The sequence below is a fragment of the Crotalus tigris genome, unplaced genomic scaffold (assembly GCF_016545835.1).
Source record: "Crotalus tigris isolate CLP2741 ecotype Arizona unplaced genomic scaffold, ASM1654583v1 scf7180000024302.2721777, whole genome shotgun sequence".
In the NCBI taxonomy this organism is placed as follows: Eukaryota; Metazoa; Chordata; class Lepidosauria; order Squamata; family Viperidae; genus Crotalus; species Crotalus tigris.
Genome location: NW_024100474.1, coordinates 254,675 through 274,698, shown reverse-complemented (window position 1 = coordinate 274,698; position 20,024 = coordinate 254,675). Strand labels below are relative to the sequence as shown.

General features: G+C 50.9%; 1 protein-coding gene and 1 long non-coding RNA gene across 3 annotated transcripts in view; one reads left to right on the top strand and one right to left on the bottom strand.

Annotated features, from left to right (window-relative positions):
* Positions 1–19,501, bottom strand: part of HNRNPM (heterogeneous nuclear ribonucleoprotein M) — a 29,695-nt gene extending 10,194 nt beyond the window's left edge. Inside the window, exons 1-11 of one of the 2 annotated variants that reach the window (XM_039324558.1) lie at positions 19,310–19,501; positions 18,030–18,205; positions 13,456–13,508; positions 12,551–12,558; positions 12,349–12,442; positions 10,489–10,683; positions 7,994–8,147; positions 6,868–6,917; positions 5,244–5,304; positions 1,148–1,249; positions 96–140 (exon numbers count right to left, since the gene is read on the bottom strand). In XM_039324558.1, coding sequence (XP_039180492.1) covers positions 96–140; positions 1,148–1,249; positions 5,244–5,304; positions 6,868–6,917; positions 7,994–8,147; positions 10,489–10,683; positions 12,349–12,442; positions 12,551–12,558; positions 13,456–13,508; positions 18,030–18,205; positions 19,310–19,461 — 1,090 coding nt within the window. In that variant the 5' untranslated portion in view covers positions 19,462–19,501. Of the gene's footprint in view, positions 1–95; positions 141–1,147; positions 1,250–5,243; positions 5,305–6,867; positions 6,918–7,993; positions 8,148–10,488; positions 10,684–12,348; positions 12,443–12,550; positions 12,559–13,455; positions 13,509–18,029; positions 18,206–19,309 lie in introns of those variants that run through there. The other variant, XM_039324559.1, reaches the window with a different exon arrangement.
* On the top strand, positions 13,294–16,852 carry LOC120299602. Its single transcript, XR_005554446.1, has 2 exons — positions 13,294–14,109; positions 14,294–16,852. It is a non-coding gene; the product is annotated as an uncharacterized LOC120299602 (long non-coding RNA).
* Positions 19,502–20,024: the final 523 nt, after the last annotated feature.

Below are 20,024 nucleotides of genomic sequence, written 5' to 3'. Positions count from 1 at the left end.
AGCCTGGGGCTTTCCAATTTAGCGGTCAGTTCTCGTGGAAGATTCTGGACGAACCTTCGCTCGTCATCAAGAGCCTCGGCGGCCGAGGGACTTACCTCCCATTTTATTCATTCCGAAGCCCAAGCCTTCGATCCCCATCCCTAAAAATTAAAACAAAACAAAACAAAAAGGGTGTGTGTGAATGCACACCCCAAATCCCTTTCACCCTCCCCAGCAGGGAAGATGAGAAGAGATCTAAAGCAGCAATCCTGCGTGGGGGCACGGTGGTTAAAGTGCAGCATGGCAGGCTCATTCTGCCCACTGTCAGGAGTTCGATCCTGACCAGCTCAGCCTTCCGTCCTTCCGAGGTCAGTAAAACGAGGAACCAGATTGCTGAGAGCAAATAGGCTGTAAACTGCTTAGCGGGGGCTGTAAAAGCGTTGTGAAGCGGTATATAAATCTAAGTGCTATTGGTATTCTCTCCCTCCTTCGCGTTTTCTTTCTACCTTTCTTTTCTTTCCTTCTCTCTATCCTCGCCTTCCTTCTTCTCCATTGTTGTCTTTCCCTCCTGCTCCATCTCTTATTTCTCTTCTCTTTTCCTCACCCTCTTCTTTCCTCTCCTCCCTCCCTCCCTCCCTCCCTTTTTTTGTCCTTTTCTTTCTCTTCTTTCCTTCCTTCCTCTTGTAAGAGACCTGGTGGCGCTGTGGTTAGAATGCAGCAGTGCAGGCTGACTCTGCCCACTGCCAGCAGTTCGATCCTCTCACCGGCTCAAGGTCGACTCAGCCTTCCGTTCTTCCGAGGTCGGTAAAAGGAGGAGCCAGGCTGTTGGGGGCAAATAGGCTGACTCTGTGAACCGCTTAGAGAGGGACGTGAAAGCGCTGTGAAGCGGTATACAAGTCTAAGGCGCTAGTGCGATTTCTGATTTCGGGCCTGTGTCTGTGGGGAGCAAAGTGCCTCAAACTGGCTTCCGTAAAACGGCCCACCACCTGGGGTTGTCCTTGGAGAAAGCTGCCCCCAAAAGAAAAGGGGGCACCTGGGAAACTCCCCAACAGGTCAGGAAGGCAAAAGAGAAGAGCTGAAGGGAAGAAAATCCACAATTGAGGAAAGAGAGAGAGAGAAAAAAAATATCAAGGACCCCCAAATGTGAAGCAGCAGATAAAAGACTCACCTCCAGGGCCAAGGTTGCCCATGCCCAGGCCTTTGTTCAGGTGGTTGGCATCAATGGGTAATCCGCCCGGCCCCAATCCCATGCCGATCCCTCCAAGGCCATCTGCAAGAGGGATGGACAACGGAGAGTCAAATGCCTCGTTTCTCATTTTGGGGAACAAACAGCTCCGTCACAGAACAGAACAGGGGAGGAAAAAAGGCTGGTTGACTCCGATCTAGTCAGTCTGGGTGTTTTAGTTCATCCCATCACAACAGACACAAGGGATGCCCACCCAGCTTGCTCTGAAGTAACACACACACACAAACACAACACACACAGGCTTAAACCGAAAACACTTTTTCCATCTGCAGGAACTCTTGATTAGCATCTCTAAGAAACGAAGTCTCTTCGGAAAAAAATGAAAAGAATATAGAATAGACCAGAAGAATATAGAATAGACTTTCCAATGGCTGAAAAGCTCAGCGTTTTGCCTGCTTAACTACAGGCCTCCTTTTGAAATACAATAAGGGAACAATCTATTTGCTGTTACATGTCTTGATTGCAGCTAGGCTGGCGTTCGCGCCAAAATGGAAGAGCAAAGAAATTCCCCCAGAGGAAGAGACGCTATGTAAAATACGACAATGTGCAGGAATGGACAGGCTCACAAGGGTATTGAAAGACAAATGCAGGTCAGTTTATTTCAAAACCTGGGATAAATTTTACCACTGGAAGGATTTGAGGACGGTTGGGATTATAGGCTAGTGTTAAGATAGAAATATATGGAATTTTAGAATAAGCATTGTATATAAAATTTAGATGTATATTTAGAGATGAAAAACCGATTGTAAAATGTGGAATAATTCGATAAGAATAAGTACACTGGAATGTCACGTTATATCCAATGTTTTTTTTAATTGTATTATAAATAAAATTTTGGAAAAAAAAAAACCCACCTACAGGCCTCCTTTTCATGAACCGGGGGGGGGGGGATGCTAGATGGGATTTGAGGTTGATTTTCCGAAAGGTTCTGAGCTGAAATATTTCCTAACGTTTCAGCACAGCTGAGGATCTTCCGGCCACAAGCTAACGACAGATAACTGTTGGGTCAGTTTGAGGATTATCTGCCAAACACAATCAGGGACCAGGGGTGTCCATAAGGGCCTCAGAAAAAGCCAAGATGGCGGCGAGAACGTGACACATATTAAGAGAGAAAACGAAAATGTGAATGAGAGAACAGAACGAGAGAAGAGAGAACGAGAGAATAAGAGAGAACAAGAGAACGAGAGAGAGAGAGAGAACGAGAGACGAGATGTTGACCCGGACTTAGGGGACAGTGAATACGTGCAGATGGCCCCCCTCTCTCTGGCCACTTTCAGACCCACGATTGCAAGGTCATGGAAGGACAGCGAAGGAAACACCCCATAACCTAACCCACCCGAGAACAGATGGAGCCTTGGGGAAACACCCAAACCACCCAAAAGGGGAACATTTTTAGCTACTTCTGCTTTCTCCCTTCTTATCTACAGTGTGCCAGCCTTAAAGGGTGAAATCTCTATCTTATGTGGGTCAGCTTTGCTGGGTGAATTGCTTATGTAATCAAAGTAGGTATAAAAATTAAGGCTTTTTCGATATTTGGGGCGTTTCTCTCTGAGCCCGTCTTTGCTCAGCTGAATAAACACGTAACTATTGAGGGCAACTTCTGGTTTCCTGTATTTTTTTTATCAAGCAAAACCTCACTGTAGTAATCACTCCTTTTTGTTTTGAAGGGTGCAAAGAAATGGCCACCTTTACGCAGCCTTTTATTGTTTATATAGAGGTTTGCAAATAGCAAAAGATACAGCATGGCAACAGCATTTCATTGGCTAAAATCCTTTACCAATCCTCAAGAGTAAAAAGCTAGAGGCCATAAACAGGGAAACTTGTTGTTCACCGGCTAGCCTTATCAAACTGGCAAGGTCACACAGACCTGCTGTCAATGCTGCAAATACTGTATATTCTTGCTTTGACAATATGAAAAACTGTCTGGCATTTATTGGGTTAATACTTAGCTTAGACTGAGCGGGGGGGGGGGGGAAGCCCGGGAAAGAAAGAGGAAGTAAATGTTTGACCTTCTCACTAATTGGATAATGTGACCTGTGACTGCATGAGAAGGAAGGGGTTGAGCAAGGAAAGCTTGATGCCAGCGACAGGAAGTTCAGATTCTGGCATCAACCAGTCTATCATGGTGACCGGCAAAACTGTAGCTCTGAAAATAAAGATTTTAGGAAACATGCCTGAAAGTTCTTTGAAGTGCTTCATTAGTCGGAACCTGTTGACACCTGCGTACTGTCACGTCACCATGGTGATGTGGGGGGGGGAGATAGATGCAGAAAGGAGGGGCACCCAGGCTTTGAAGGGCAGTTTTCCGCACACAACTTTTGCCTGTCTCTCATCTCTACACCTCAGAACCCGCATATCAGAGAGAACGAGAGAATAAGAGAGAACGAGAGAACGAATGGGAGAATGAGATAAAATGAGAAAACGCTTTGACTTCAAGGTTGGGCGCTTTCTTAACCCCCTTCCTGCAGGCACCCCTGGTGTGAAATCAGCCCTGCTACATTTTAAAGAAACTAGGCGCTGAATGCCACAGGTATCGTCTTGTGAAGAAGCCAACAAAGACACCGAGTGTGTTCTATTGCTGAATGACAGCACAAATGACTGACTAGAGCCCCTCTCTGTGTGAGATGGGCAGTTAAGACATACAAAATGCAAATAACGAACAAACAAAAAGCCACATCTCAATATTAAAAGTTATGTGGGGTCCTTGGGGTCCTCTGAGGTGGGAGGGGGGGGTTCCTCGCCCTAATGTTACCTAGTTTGAGGTAAGGCAACTCCTGCAAGCAAACAGCCCAGCCCAGTTCAACCCGGGGCTGCAAATATTCTTGTCTATCAATTCAAAAGTTTGTGTAGTGTATATTTTCAGGCAGGGGCAGAAAAGAGCCTTGGAGCTGCTTTGGGCAAGTGTCAACCGGCTCCCGTTGTCCCCGGAGACGTTCTAGGCACGACTCCAGCGTTGTCTGCTTCGTCGGAGGTTTTGTTTCAATTTAATAAGATGTTTTCACTAGCAAAACACAATTCATTCGGCTGCTGGCAAGCCACGTCGACACTCTTTCATCGTCCGTGGGGTGCCACACAGACCCGATGTCAACGCTGCAAATATTGTATATTCTCACGTTTGACAATATGCAGAATTGTCTGGTAATTATGGGGTTAATACAGAACAGAAGGGGGGTTGGGGGTAAAGCCCGGGAAAGAGAGAGATTACGAGGGCTAATTTAGGGAGGGGACATGTTGATAATTGAACTGCTCAGAGGAAGTTAGCAACCCCGTCGTTAAGTGAATCCGGTTTCCACACACAAACACACACCGGATTTTGCTTGTCAAGAGGTCGCAAAGGGGAAATCATGGGTCACTCCACCCCACCCCGGGGGACACGGCAGCCGTCATAAATACGAACCGGTTGCCGAGCGTCTGAATTTTGACCGGTAAAGTGTGAAAACTGGTCGTAAGTCACTTTTTTCAGGGCTGTTGTCATTTTGAACGGTCACTAAAGGCACCGTTGTAAAGTCGAGGAAAGGTCCAGATGTCAACGCTACAAATACTGTATATTCTTGCTTTGACAATATGCAGAACTGTCTGGTATTTTTGGAGTTAATGCAGAGCAGAAGAGGGTGGAAGGTAAAGCCCGGGAAAGAGAGAGGAAGGAAACCTTTGACCTTCACACTAATTGAATAATGTGATATATGATGGCTAATTTAGGGAGGGAACAGGCTGATAATTGAACTGCTCAGAGGAAGGGAACTTAGAGCCTAGCATCCCTCCGTTGTGCCTGTGCCCACATTTTGTAACAATAAAAGACTTTTAGGAAAATCAATGCCTGGAAGTTCTTTGAAGTGTTTCATTAGCCGGAACCGTAACACCCGACCCCCTCCCCGACATTCCAAAGTGGCTCCCTGCTTCACAACGGCCTCCTGAACTAAAGGGAGGAAACGAATCTAGCAGAGTTTTGCAAAGCGTCTTCCGCCTGGCTCTCCAGCCCAATCAGGCGCCGTTTCCCTACGGAGCTCGGAGGACTTACGCGGAAGCTGCTGAGGCCGCTCCGGAGGGAAAAAGTCTCCTTTTGGCAAAGCGCGCTCATCCTGAAAAAATGAAAGAGAAGCTTAATGTGGGGGGGAGGGGGGAGAGACAAGGAGGGGATGGGCGTAGGCAACCCTCCCTCCATTATCCCAAAGGTGCTTTTTTTTTCTTTTTTCAGGAGGCAACTAGACTTCCCTGTTCTTCCTTTGAAGACGTTTCGCTTCTCATCCCAGAAGCTTCTTCGGCCCTGACTGGATGGTGGGGAAGGGAAGGATTGACACTCCTTGCAGACCGCTGGTCATTTGCATTCCTTTAGAGAGTCATTGAGGCCACTTGGAGGTTTATCTCTGTCCTCGGGGCGAATGGTGCAAATGGGGTTGGAGCTTGAACAGTCCCAAGAAGGCTCCACTCCCATTTGCACCAGTCAGGTGACCCTGAGGACACAGGTAAACCTCCAAGTGGCCTCAACAACTCTCTAAAGGAATGCAACCCTCCCTCGATTATCCCAAAGGTGCTTTTTTTTTTTTTTTCAGGAGGCAACACAAAGGGTGACCCCTCCCCAGCATGCACCCAGGGGGCGGGGTCGACATGTACCCAGGGGCTGGTTCCTGTTTCCAGACAGCCTTGTGGAGCTAAGACTGAATGTGTTTCAGCAAAGATGGCCACAAAATTGTACATTGGCTCCCGGCCGGCCTGGGCCAGGGCCAAGGCAGTGGGGGCTGTTCCCTCACTGTTTCCAGGATGGTTTCACAGGCCACATGAAACCACTTTGCGGGCTGCCCCCGGTCCTTGTGTTTGACACGTCTATTTTAGAGGGTCGTTGAGGCCACTTGAAGGTTTACCTGTCCCCTCAGGGTCACCTGAGTGGTGCAAATGGATGTGGAGCCTTTTATGTGAAGATGTTTCGCTTCTTCAGCTCTGACTGGATGGTGGGGAAGGGAAGGATTTACAGTCCTTGCAGACCGCTGGTCATTTGCATCCCTTTGAGAGGGTTGTTGAGGCCACTTGGACCCTGAGGACACAGATGAATCTCCAAGTGGCCTCAATGACCCTCTAAAACAGACATGTCAAACACAAGGCCCGGAGGCGGCCCGCAAAGTGGTTTCATGTGCCGGGAGCCAATGTACAATTTTGTAGTGGCCATCATGGCACTTGCCCCGGTGGACCATGCCTTGGCACTTGCCCCAGTCCCACCCCCTTCTGCCAGAGACCCTCAGATCTGTCCCACTCCTGCCCAGGCCCCCCATAGGCACCCTTGAGACGAATGATGTAGAACGGGCTACGCCCACTCCATCCACGCCCACCTAGTAGGCTGCACCCACTCTGGCCACATCCACCCCCCCCATCCCCAAGGGCAACCGCAATGCTGATGCAGCCCTCAGTGAAATGGAGTTTGACACCCCTGCTCTAGAAGGCAAATGACCAGCTCTCTGCAAGGAGTATAAATCCTTCCATCGTCCACCATTCGGTCAGAGCGGAAGAAGCTTCTCGGGTGAGAAGCGAAACATCTTCAAAGGAAAACCAAGGAAGTCCAGTTGCCTCCCGAAAAAAAGGCACCTTCGGGGCGACTGTAACCCGGGTTGAGGGAGAATCTCCGTAGAAAACACTCACACACACACGCTTACCATCTTGACATGCATCGGTCTGTCGAAGAGCAGCTGCCCGTTGAACATAGCTAGCAGTTGAGTCAAGGCTTTTCAGTCATACGTCGGTCCAAGAGAGACCGCAAAAGGCTCAGAAACACTTGTCAAAACCTCCCCCGTGTTGTGCTTTCATCAACTCGCTCCCCATCATTCTCTCTTGAGCAGTGGTTTTCAACCTTGGCAACTTTACTATGTGTGGACTTCAACTCCCAGAATTCTCAACTGCTTCCATCCTGCGACGATATCTGTAATACCATCAAACATCCACATCTGCCTATCTCAGGTCCTGGGTAAGGACTCAATAGGTAGACAAAATGCCAAATCCAGTCTGAACATCTGGATGACTGTGCGATGATCCATAGTAATAATGATAAAGCTGGAAGGGACCTTGGAGGTCACTTAGTCCAACCCCCTGCTCAGGCCAGAAACCCTATCCCGTTTCAGACAAATGGCTGTCCAGTCTCTTTTTAAAAACCTCCAATGTTGGAGCATTCACCGCTTCTGGAGGCAGGTTGTTCCACTGGTTAATTGTTCTAACTGTAAGGAAGTTTCTCCTTAATTCCAGGTTGCTTCTCTCCTTGATGAGTTTCCACCCGTTGCTTCTTGTCCTGCCTTCAGGCACTTTGGGGAATAGCTTCACTCCCTCTTCTTTGGAGCAGCCCGAGATACTGGAACACTGCTATCCTGTCACCCCTGGTCCTTCTCTTCGTTAAACTAAATATACTCAATTCCAGCAGCCTTTCCTTGTATGTTTTAGCCTCCAGTCCCCTAATCATCTTTGTGGCTCTTCTCTGCCCTCTTTCTTTAATATCTTCCTTATCAACGGGCCTCGCCTTCTCCCCCTCCGCCTGCCTTTCAGCGGGAAGCCAGAATTGATCTCCAAACGGGCAGTTGAGATTTGGGAGGTCTTTGTGCCGGCCACTTTACCCCTCAACCCCTTCACGACATAATACGGGGCGACAGTTATGGGTGGCGATTCCCAATCAGCGTTCAGAGGCAGAGTAAACCTCCAACTCCTTCAGCGCGCGGCCTACCCAACCCGCTCTGTCCCAAAGACGCCCGAGCTTTGTCCCAAAGAGACCCTCCCTCGGGTCCGAGCAAAGGATACAGATGGCCTGGACGGCCTCGATTGCTTGTTCAAAGGTGACGGTGCCGATGCCCCGGCTCTTCCCGTCTTTGTCTTCCAGGATGTCTGCTCGGACGACTACCCCAGCCATGCCAAAGACCTCCTTCAGCTTCTTCCAGCCAACCTTGTAGTCCAGCTGAAGGAAGAGACCGGGGGGGGGGTGGGGAGGAGAAGATGACCAGGGAGCAACAATTAAAACATTTGGATCTTTAAAACATGGCTCATCCCTCAGGAACGCTGCCCTGTTCACCGTTAACGGGGGAGAGCTTAGCCGGATTGTCTGGGACGGGGGCTCTTTAAAATGCAGAGGACGATTGTGCCCCCGCCCATCCTGGGGGACTTTAAGGCGGGTGGACTGTCAAGCTGGGGGATTCTGGGAGTTAAAAAAAGTCCACCCATTGGGAACGGGTGGGCCAGGCCAAACCATGCGTTAGTCCGGCAAGATTCTGTCTATTGCAGTGTTTCTCAACCTTGACCGTTTTAAGGCATGTGGACTTCAACTCCCAGAATTCCACAGCCAGCGTTGCTGGCTGTGGAATTCTGGGAGTTGAAGTCCACATGCCTTAAAATGGTCAAGGTTGAGAAACACTAGTCTATTGCCTGTAAGCAAATAATGCACTGAACTTTGGCTGCATTGTTTTACGGTCGTTCTGGGCCCTAGGCCCGGGGTGGGCAACCTTGGCCCTTTTAGGACTTGTGGGCTTCAACTCCCAGAATTCCTGAGCCAGCTATAAGCTGACTCTGTTAAGTTGCTTAGAGAGGGCTGTGAAAGCACCGTGAAAGTGGTATGTTAAGTCTAAGGCAGCGTTTCTCAACCTTGACAATTTTAAGGCATGTGGACTTCAACTCCCAGAATTCCACAGCCAGCATTGGTCTAAGGCAGTGGTTCTCCGCCTGTGGGTCGGGACCCCATTTGGGGTCGGACGACCATTTCACGGGGGTCGCCAAACAAGGCCGTCCGCCATTTTTCCCCCCTTTGGCCACGCCCCTGGCACCCGGTGTTGTATAAGTGGTTGGGGGTCACCACAACTTGGGGAACTGTATTATGGGGTCGTGGCATTAGAAAGGTTGAGAACCACTGGTCTAAGGGCTGTTGCTATTCTCTTTCCCTTTCCCTCCCTCTCTCCTTCCTTCGTGCCCTTTTTCTACCTTTCTTTTCTTTCCTTCCCTCTAGTCTCTCCTTCCTTCCCTTCTTTTTCTCCATTTCTTTCTTTCTGTCCTGCTCCCTCCATCTTTTATTTCCCTTCTTTTTTTCTCTCCGTCTTCTTTCCTTCCTCCCTCCCTTTTTTTTCTCCCCTTCCTTCCTTCCTTCCTTCCTTCCTTCCTTCCTTCCTTCCTTCCTTCCTTCCTTCCTTCCTCCCTCCCTCCCTCCCTCCCTCCCTCCCTTCCTCTTGTAACAGCCCTGGTGGCGCAGTGGTTAAAATGCAGCTCTGCAGGCTGACTCTGCTCATAGAGCCAGGAATTTCGGTCCTGACCGGCTCAAGATTGATTCAGCCTTCCGAGGTTTTTAAAATGAGGACCCAGATTGTTGGGAGGCCAATACGCTGACTCTGTAAACCGCTTAGAGAGGGCTGTAAAAGCACTGTAAAGCGATATATAAGTCAAATGCTCTTGCTATCGGGGAGGATTGGATAACTCCTGCTCTATCTCTTTATCGGGATCCTTGGCAAATTCGGGTTCAGACCTGGGCTTGGGTCAGGCTAAGCCAAGGGTAGGCCACCTTGCTCTTTTATGACTGGTGGACTTCAACTCCCAGAATTCCTGAGCCAGCATGGGGGAACTATGGCCCCCACATGACTCGTGGACTTCAATTCCCAGAATTCCTGAGCCAGCATGGGGGAACTATGGCCCCCTTCATGACTCTTGGACTTCAGCTCCCAGAATTCCTGAGCCAGCATGGGGGAACTATGGCCCCCTCATGACTCATGGACTTCAACTCCCAGAATTCCTGAGCCAGCATGGGGGAACTATGGCCCCCTCATGACTCATGGACTTCAACTCCCAGAATTCCTGAGCCAGCATGGGGGAACTATGGCCCCCTCATGACTTGTGGACTTCAACTCCCAGAATTCCTGAGCCAACATGGGGGAACTATGGCCTCTTCATGACTCATGGACTTCAGCTCCCAGAATTCCTGAGCCAGCATGGGGGAACTATGGCCCCCTCATGGCTCGTGGACTTCAACTCCCAAAATCCCTGAGCCAGCATGGCTCAGCTTGGAAACCTCTGCCTTTCCCCTCAGCGTGGCTGGCTCAGGAATTCTGGGAGTTGAAGTCCACGAGTCCTACAAGAGCCAAGGTTGCCTACCCCTGGTTTAGGACAATACATGTTATTTTGCTATTCGATACGCAAGAGCCAGGATCGTTTGCACTGGGCTGACTTCGCCTCCGCCAGGGACCCCAAAAAAAGAACATGACCGTCCTTTCAGCCCCGAGGACCAAATTCCGACACGCAAACCGCCCAGAGGGGCAACTTACATTGGCCACGAAAACGGTACTGCCCAGCCGGCCGGCTTGCAAGGCGTGGATGATCTCGTTAGGGATGTTGGGGTTGTTGAGAATGCTGGGCGGGATGTTAATCATGCCAGGCCCGCTGGGGCTGATGCCCATCCCGCTGCCAGAGGCGGCCATGGCCTTCTGCACGGCTCTTCGGACATGCTCACCGTCGGGGTCCTAGAACAGGGAGGGAGACGCTTTTAGCCGCCTGCTCTCCTGCAGGGCAGAGAGAAGCTCAGAATGCGGCCTTTGTGTAGTGCTGGGAAAATGGAGACAATTTGGGAAGAAAGGAGGATCGGGGAAGAAACACTGGATTGTGCAGCATTGAACAGATTTACATTGAAGAAGATAATGTTAAATACATAATACGTGGTTTGCTAAGCACTAAAGACTTGCAAGAGGTCGGCTGGGACGGGCCCAAACTGGGATCATGTTGGAATATTCATGAGCAGGAAGAGTCATGTGGTAACTCAGTCAGCCAATGTGAAGAAAGTGCTACTGAGTCTGTGCAAATAGAGTATTGAGTGAGGAGCTGGATTTCCAGTCTCAGATCTGTCTCTGTAGCTCTCTGTAAGAAGTCTTCAATTGATCTATGCTGCTGTAAAGAAGAATGTATGGTATTGTAAATATTTTGATATGAATATAAAGAAGTTATTTTGAATCAGCTAAATCAGTGGTTCTCAACCTGTGGGTCGGGACCCCATTTGGGGTCGAACGACCATTTCACAGGGGTCGCCAAACAACGCAGTCCGCCATTTTTTCCCCCCTTTTCCTTAGCTGTGCTACTCCCTTTTATTCTATTGGCTTTTGAAAGCCAATAGAAGAGACTCTCTTGAATAGACTCTAATTCTATTGGCTTTCCAAAGCCAATAGGAATTATCCAGGCTGTCTCTGGCCTGCTGAGCCCACCAAAAGTCCCATTCTGCAAACGGGGCCGCACCAGTTGAGTAGTCCTCAATTTACAACCGGTTGAGTAGTCCTCGACTTACGACCGGTTGGGGGTCGCGGCATTAAAAAGGTTGAGAACCACTGAGCTAAATGCAGTCAACTGTGAGAGCTTCCGATTCATTTTTTCACCAACAGAGAAATTAAAATTCTCTAACAGATCACAAGACTGCAAGGCCCGACAATCGTTCTAAGTGCAAAACACAATTTAGCTGCCCAGGGCCTAACTCGAAACCCCTTTACCGGGGGGGGGGGATACCAGTGGCCGTAATTCACTTTTTTTGAGGCCACTATAACATCAAATGTTAGTTTGATAAGGTCAAACGACGACCTGTTCCAACTGGGGCCTGGTTCTTGACTGCAGGGACAGGAAACCGAGCGAGGAGCATCAAAGGTGGAAAAGAGAGCTGCTTCTCTCTTCAGCTTCCAGTGGGAGCAAAGGAAAGGAAAACTTGCTTTTTTTTTCTCCCCAACAAGAAATTATAACTACAGACCCATTCTTTTTTGTGTCACAAAACACGATCAAAATAAAAGGAAAAAAAAAAGCATCACATTCCTCAACACAGAAACAAGAATTTCTGCCAGAAAAAGCATTCGCAGGTGCTCCTCGGCGCAAAACCGCTAGTGACCATTCGAAACTTACAAGGGCGGGGCCCTGAAAACAAAAAGGGGCTGTTTTTCACCCTTAACGACCGTTGCAACGTCCCCATGGGTCACGGGATTTACATCTGGACACTTGGCAACGGACCCACATTGACGACGGTCGCGGCGTCCCGCAGGTCACGTGATCCCCTGGGCCGACCTTCCCAGAAGCAAAATCAGTGGGGAAGACAGAGAGAGAAAGAACAAAAACTTTTAGGCCGGGACGGTTAGTGTGGCCAGGCTGGGTGGTCTTACCTCTTTCACCTTCAGGGGTCTCCCGCTGAGGCTGTGCTTGTTCAGCACCTCCACCGCTTTCTTCATGCTCTCTTCCATCTTGAACTCCACCACCCTGCGGGCAAAAACGTAAGGCGAGGAGGGGTGAATCTCCCAGGCTAGCTGGCCCGGTTCCAGCCCTGTTCGGGGAAGGAGGGAAGGGGGGGGGGTCATTGCTACTTACGCGCAGCCCTGACGATGCCGAAGTGGAGAACCGGGACAGGTAGATGCAAAACACAAAGAAGGGGGGAAAGGGGACAGGAAAAACAACGGCGGTCAGTCCAGAGTCCAGCGCAGGACGCCCTTCAGCTATCCCGCTGGATCTCGAGAGGTCAAGAGACTTAAAAAAGGGGCGCTCCTTCAGGGTCGTGGCTGCAGGGTCCAGGTTGCCCTCCCAGCAACAGTACAACTGTTGTTCACCTGAGCGCCAGAAGCTAAGGCTACGTGGCCAAGGGGGGGCAGAGGGGACGGGGGGGGACGCAGAAGCCACGATGGGCAGGACAGACGGCAGTTCCTCCCTCTCGACTCTGCGAGCATTTACGTGCCTCCAGGCCGGCCAACGGCCCCTACCCACTCGCCTCCACAAAGCGGCCTTTGGGGAAAGGCGCGACAGGAGCCTCCCTCTCTGCGCTGACCAGGCCCCCACAAACAGCGACACGTTCGCTCCGAACATTTAAGACACAGACGGCCAGAGAGCTCTGACATTTAGGCAACCTCGCTTCCACACCCGAGGTCGGCCACAAGAACCACACGGACACATTTAGGCTAGAAAGGTGGGACATTTGGGATGATGCCGGTGAGGATCCATGCTTAAATCAGACAGCCAAACACCAAGGAGCACGGCGGCGGCAGCAGCAGCAATAGGTGCCGCTGGGTCTAGCAGACCCCCCCCCTTCCACCTCCCTCCCGCCGCCACCCGCCCGCCCGCCCGCAAGCAGCTCTGGGCCACTGCCAACGAGAGAACCACGCTACCACATACACGCCGTTCCTCGCCGCCCCAACCGCGTGGGGCTCCACAACCACCATCACACACATTTGTCACGTAGTTTAAAAATCCACGGAAGGAAGAAATTGCTCTCGGAGACTTACCCTTGACTTTCCTTCAGCGTCCATTAAGAGCTCCACGTATGTTACCTCACCAACTACAAATGAGATTCCGGGCGGTACATAGACCAGGGGAAAAAGCCAAGAAAACAAGGGGGATTTAGAACAGTCGTCAGCAACCTTGTTTGGAGCCTCTGCCTTGTTAGAAAGCCCAGGGAAAACGCCTCCGCTGGCTATGCCGCCGCGACTCGGCGTTACCGGCGTGCAGCATATTGGCGCCACCCGAGCCCTTGGCCCTTCCCTTCCCGTTTGATACGCCAATCCGTGCCACCCAAGGGGGAGCAGCCACGGGAAAAAGTTTGGTTTTGAGCCTGATCAACAGGAGGACTGTTTCAAGATGGACAGTATTTAGTATTTATTTGTTATGTATACATAGGGGTGTGGGTCTGTAGCAGGGGTAGGCAACCGTGGCTCTTTTATGACTGGTGGACTTCAACTCCCAGAATTCCTGAGCCAGCCATGCTGAGTGGAAAGGGAGAGGTTTCCAAGCTGAGCCATGCTGGCTCAGGAATTCTGGGAGTTGAAGTCCACGAGTCATGAAAGAGCCAAGGTTGCCTACCCCTGGTCTAATCTAACTAAACATTGTTATGCATGTATACCATCTGAATGGGGTGAGGAACTTTGGCCCTTTTATGACTGGTGGACTTCAACTCCCAGAATTCCTGAGCCAGCCATGCTGAGGGGAAGGGAGGTTTCCAAGCTGAGCCAGGCTGGCTCAGGAATTCTGGGAGTTGAAGTTCGTGAGTCATGAAGGGGCCATAGTTCCCCCATGCTGGCTGAGGAATTCTGGGAGTTGAAGTCCACCAGTCATAAAAGAGCCAAGGTGGCCTACCCCTGGACTCTATACATACGTTGTACATAGTACGTTTAGGTGTGTGTCATGTATGTGTTTCTTTGAGAGCAGGCAACTATAGTTCATTTTCGATGTGTGCCGTTGTGCCCACAGTAAAAAAAACGACAATAAACGTTATCTTATCTTATCTTATCTTATTCTCCTTTCTAATCTACAGGGCTTCACAATTCCAGGGGGACTTAACGAGAGTTTGTTTCGTGACCGTTCCAAGTTACAACGGCACAGGCGAAAAAAGCGACGTAGGGCCGTTTTTTTCCACTTAACGACCGTCGCTGATCAAAATTCGGATGCTCGGCAACGGACTCGTATTTCGGCCGCCGTGTCCCAGGGGGTCACGCGATCCCATTTTGCAACGGCAACCGGGGGGGAGGGAAGCTAGATTCGCTTAACGGCCCCGTCACAGAGCAGAAACAGCTTCTGGGAGGAGAAGGGAAACGTCTTTGAAGGAAAAACAAAGAAGTCCAGTTGCCTCTTGGTTTTTTGTTTTTTTTTTTTTTAAAAAAAAGGCACCTTTGGGAGCCAACCCCGTCACTAACTTAACAGGCGCGGCGGTTCACTGAATAATTTTGGCAGGATCGTAAAATGGGGCAAACCGTCCTTCGGCGCCTCGCTTAGCAACAGAAACGCCGGCCTCAATTGTGACCATACCCCGAGGACTGCCTGTATTTATTTGCAAATAGATTTACAGGTAGCTCTTGCGCAATGTCGGTCACTGGCACTGTACGCTCCTAAAGCAACGTGTCGTGCAGCCCAGCATCCTATAACCGTGCCAACAGCCACAGAAGTTCCACTGGTTACCAGTGTTTCCCAAACTTGACAATTTTAAGGCATGAGGACTTCAACTGCCAGAATTCCACAGCCATTCTGGGAGTTGAAGTCCACATGCCTTAAAATTGTCAAGTTTGGGAAACACTGGGTTAAGCCAATTTCAGCCGGTCACTAGAGACATGATTACTAAGCCAGCTTCCTAACTTTTGAACAGGAGGGGGAAAAGAGAAAAAGAGCCAACACACAAGAGACAGTGGGGCAAAGGAATGAATTTCTGTCTGGAATTCTGCTCCAGCTCTTACTCCAAGGTCTTTCTTTTCCATTTGCATCTCAGCAAATATTTCTCCTTCACCTTCTGACAAGGAGGAGTTTAAAGTGGGAGAAGGGAGAAAATAGAACATAATAGACACCCACCCAGAAGATTGTGGGGGGGTGCTGACTAGACAGCTCTGCAATACTGGCTACCACTCCGATTGGATTAGAGTTGGTTAGAAAGATGGGCGGTGACATAAATAAACTATCGTTTGCTGAAGCACCCATCCAGAGTAATAACTACTCCCTAACCCAAAGTAGGCAACCTCGGCTCTTTTATGACTCGTGGACTTCAACTCCCAGAATTCCTGAGCCAGCATAGCTGGCTCAGGAATTCTGGGAGTTGGAGTCCACGAGTCAGACAAGAGCCAAGGTTGCCTACCCCTGACCCAGGGGATGAGAAAGAGTTTTGCAAAAGGCCAGCGAAATCGCTGCCAGTGTTTAAAGGTGTGTGTGTGTGTGTGTGTGTGTGTGTGTGTGTGTGTGTGTGTGTGTGAGAGAGAGAGAGAGAGAGAGAGAGAGAGAGACAGAGAGAGAGAGAGACAGAGAGAGAGCACATAGCTGGTTCAGGAATTCTGGGAGTTGAAGTCCACGAGTCATAAAAGAGCCGAGGTTGCCTACCCCTGCCCTAACATAAGAAAAGCCGAATTTTCAATTTTGTAAGAAATAATCTGAACTGTGTGGGCTGCTCAAAATGCACCTTCCAGAGTGCTCTCTGGTAAAGGTGTGTTTGTGTTTTTGCGTGAACAATCAGCGCCAACCGTCTCAAGGGAGTTCAGCAATGGATATCATCTTAATTGGCGGGCTGGGAAAACGTCAAGGCACTCTGGTGTAAAGCTCCAAAGGGGAGAGGCGAAGATGCTGCACGCCTGTAACTTTGAAATGTCACCAACAAATGATCAGACTAAAATGGCCTCGCCGAGGGGGGGGGGAGGCCACGATTAAAACATTTCAAGGCAGGCATCCACACACACCCGTGAGAGATCTGAACAGACCACGACACTGAAGATTCTCCTCAGCCATATACTTACAGGCACCTCTGCAACAGGACTATTACTGCGGGCTTTAAACCTCCCCACAATTCTTGAGTGATGGAAGAGCAGTCGGGTGACCTTCAGCATTGATCTGCTGCTCCATACCTGAATCCAGGGCCCTGTGGTGCTTGTAGACAAAACCCAGATTTCTACCCATGTTTAGAGCCACAATATTGGGGGGGGGGGAGAGAATCTTGGCACTACTAGTTTTGGAACTGCCCTCAAATGACATTTAAGAGTTCAGAGGGGTTCCAAAAGAAGACTGGAAAAGCAGCTCATGGAGAGATGCCGCTTGCGCCAACCTCAGCCGCAGTCACTAACTCCGAGAACCTCAGAACCTCTAAGCTCTCTTCGGCAGAGAGAATGAAGCCCTTTCTCCATTTTACTCCTGGGAGTATCCGCAGGGGGGAGAAAAGAAAAAAAAACACCTCTGGAGTAGGAAACGATCCCTCCCGTTGGAACGTGGCATCCAGCGGGGTGGATTGTGAACTGGAGGAAGGGAAAAATCACCAATATTTCACACGCAGCGCAGGTCAAGACCTGACATGCCCCCAAAGCAACCTTCCATTCATCGTTTCATGTGAGTAAAGCCACAGCTAGGAGGAGGACTGGAAGCCCCCCCCCCTTTCTGATGAGTGAGGCTGCGCTTTCTGGTGCTATCAACATCCCCCCCCCCCCAGGGAGGGTTTATACATTTAACTGGGAATGGCTCGCACACCCCTAAGGGGGCCCTGCATGCCACTTGCTTGCCTTAGGCTCACAATTCCTGTCGGCCATCTCTCCTCCACGTTTTAAGCCACAGGTACACCTTGGCCCCCTAAGCACAATCCAAAGGCCTTGTTGTCCAGTTGTGTTTTAAGAGAGGCTCAGCCAAGATCGCAACAGGCCTCCTTTCCCCACAAAATGACCACTACAAAAATTAAATCAGGCCAGCATCGCCCGTTTGGATTTAGTGTTGCCTCCCCGTAGGTTACCTCGAGGTAAATGACCTATTGGCAACATTACGGCCTTGCCAACCCCATCCATTTTTCTAATGCTCTGCCTGAAGCAGGCTAAAGCAGGGCTTTTGACCCGACAAGCCACCGCACGCGTTCTCTTGGCAAATTTGCGAGGCCTGGCTGCAGGAGCCCATCTCTAACCCCCCCCCTTGAGCTTCCCTCTTAAAACAATCTTAGATAGTCAACCACCGAGCAAGATTTCGTCAACGAGGAAGACCGCTGCTCTCCTTCCTGGAAACTGGATCGTCGATCCAGGAAGGCTTTCAAGAGGGGCTTCCCATTGGAGGGGCCAATGTATTTAAATAAAATAAAACAGAAGCCCTCAATCCAAGTCTTTTTGACGCTCCGCCTCGGCTCTTGCAAGAGCCCGAAGGCGCTTCTGTGCTAAAACACCTGCAGATCAAAGATGTGTCCTGCCAGGGCACAGCCGCTAGCATGCAACGCCCTACGAAAAACCTTCGGTGCTCAACATGGCTACGGCTATCCAAACCGCTTCCGGCCCGTATCACGTCTGCTGGATTAAAAGGAAAAGGTCACAGGGAAGAGAGGCCGCGGTCCGGGCAGTCGCGCGGTCCCCCCCCCCAAGCCGTGTACCTTTCTCCTTGACCAGGTCCTTCAGGTACTGCCACTTGACGTCGAAGGGGATGTTGGTGATGAAGGCTCGGTATCTTTTCGAAGAAGGGCTGGGGTACGGCTCAAAGCGGCTCCCTCCACCCCGTTTCGCATTTTTCTCTTTCCTTTTCTCACTCTGGCCGGGCCAGTCGCCTTCACTGCAACACGGGAAGGAAGAGGGCCGAGTCAGACCCAGCCACCCCCAAAACCAGGTCAACGTTCACTCTGGAAGCCTAGCTGCTTTATAAACAAGGGGAATGGAGGCTAAAGCATATAAGGAAAGGCTGCTGGAATTGGGGATGTCTAGTTTAATGAAGAGAAGGACGAGGGGGGACACAATAGCAGCCTTCCAGTATCTCAGGGGCTGCCCCAAAGAAGAGGGAGTCAAGCTGTTCTCCAAAGCCCCTGAAGGCAGGACAAGAAGCAACAGATGGAGAAACTAATCAAGGAGAGAAGAAACCTAGAACTAAGGAGAAACTTCCTGACAGTGAGAACAATTAACCAGTGGAACAACCTGCCTCCAGAAGCGGTGAATGCTCCAACACTGGAAGTTTTTAAGGAGAGCCTGGACAGCCCTTTGTCTGAAATGGTCTAGGCCAGCGGTTCTCCACCTGTGGGTCGGGACTCCATTTGGGGTCGAACGACCATTTCACGGGGGTCGCCAAACAACGCAGTCCGCCATTTCCCCCCCCCTTTTCCTTAGCTGTGCTCCTCCCTTTTATTCTATTGGCTTTTGAAAGCCAATAGAAGAGACTCTCTTGAATAGAGTCTAATTCTATTGGCTTTCCAAAGCCCATAGGAATTGTCCAGGCTGTCTCTGCCCTGCTGAGCCCGCCAAAAGTCCCAGTCTGCAAACGGGGCTGCACCCGTTGAGCAGTCCTCGACTTACGACCGGTTGAGTAGTCCTCGACTTACGACCGGTTTGGGGGTCGCGGCATTAAAAAGGTTGAGAACCACTGCTGTAGGGCCTGCTCAGAGGTGTCTCACTCGCCATGCCGGCCTTTTTCTGCCCTTCCCAAACAGGCTGCTGCCATCCCCTCCCGAGGGCAAAAAAAAAAGGGGGGGGTGGAGCGTCCCGACGGGACTCCATCTCCCATCGTCCCCTGTCCAGGAGGCGGCAGAAGCGACCGGCCGAGAAAGGCGCCTCAGGCCTCCCGCCACGCCCGCGCATGCGCGCTGAGACCACGGCCGAGGCCCGTCTGCTCCCCCTCCCCCTCCCCCCCCCGCAACCATCCCAACCCGCCGCGGCCGTGCGCGCGCACCTCTTGGGCCCTCCGTCGACGATGCCGTTGCCCGCCGCGTTCGCCGCCCCTCCTGAGCCCAGGCCGCCTCCGGGAACGACTCCGGTCTCCGCCATTTTGGGGCCGCCTTCCAAACCCGCCGCGGAGACGGTGCCCGAAACGACCGCCGCCATTTCCTTCTTCTCCTCAACCGAGCTCCCGCGGCAGCTGCTACTGCGCCTGCGTCGGCGACGCCCAGCCCACCTTTTTTTTTTTTTAAAATAGCCTCATAGGCGACCAATGAGAGGGAAGCGAGGGGGTGGGGAAAAGCGACGGCGAGGAGCCACCCGCCCTTTCTCCACCCCCTCCTGCATGACGTCAGCGTTGCCGTGGTTGCCGAATAAGTAGGAACAACGGGGCGGGGCTGAGGGGGCTCCAACCCTGGCCGCTTTTACGACATGTGGACTTCAACTCCCAGAATTCCCCAGCCGGCAGGGTCGGCGCAGTATAAAAAAAAAAAAAGATCACTGGGAGGTTTTTAAGAGGCTACACCAGAGGTCTTCCAACTTGGCCCTTTGATGACTTGTGGATTTCAACTCCCAGAATCCCTTAGCCAGGCACGCTGGCTGAGGAATTCTGGGAGTTGAAGTCCACAAGTCATCAAAGGGCCAAGTTTGAAGACCCCTGGGCTAGACAGTCCCTTGTCTGAAATGGTGGAGGTTCTCTGCTCAAACAGGGGGCTGGACTAGAAGACCTC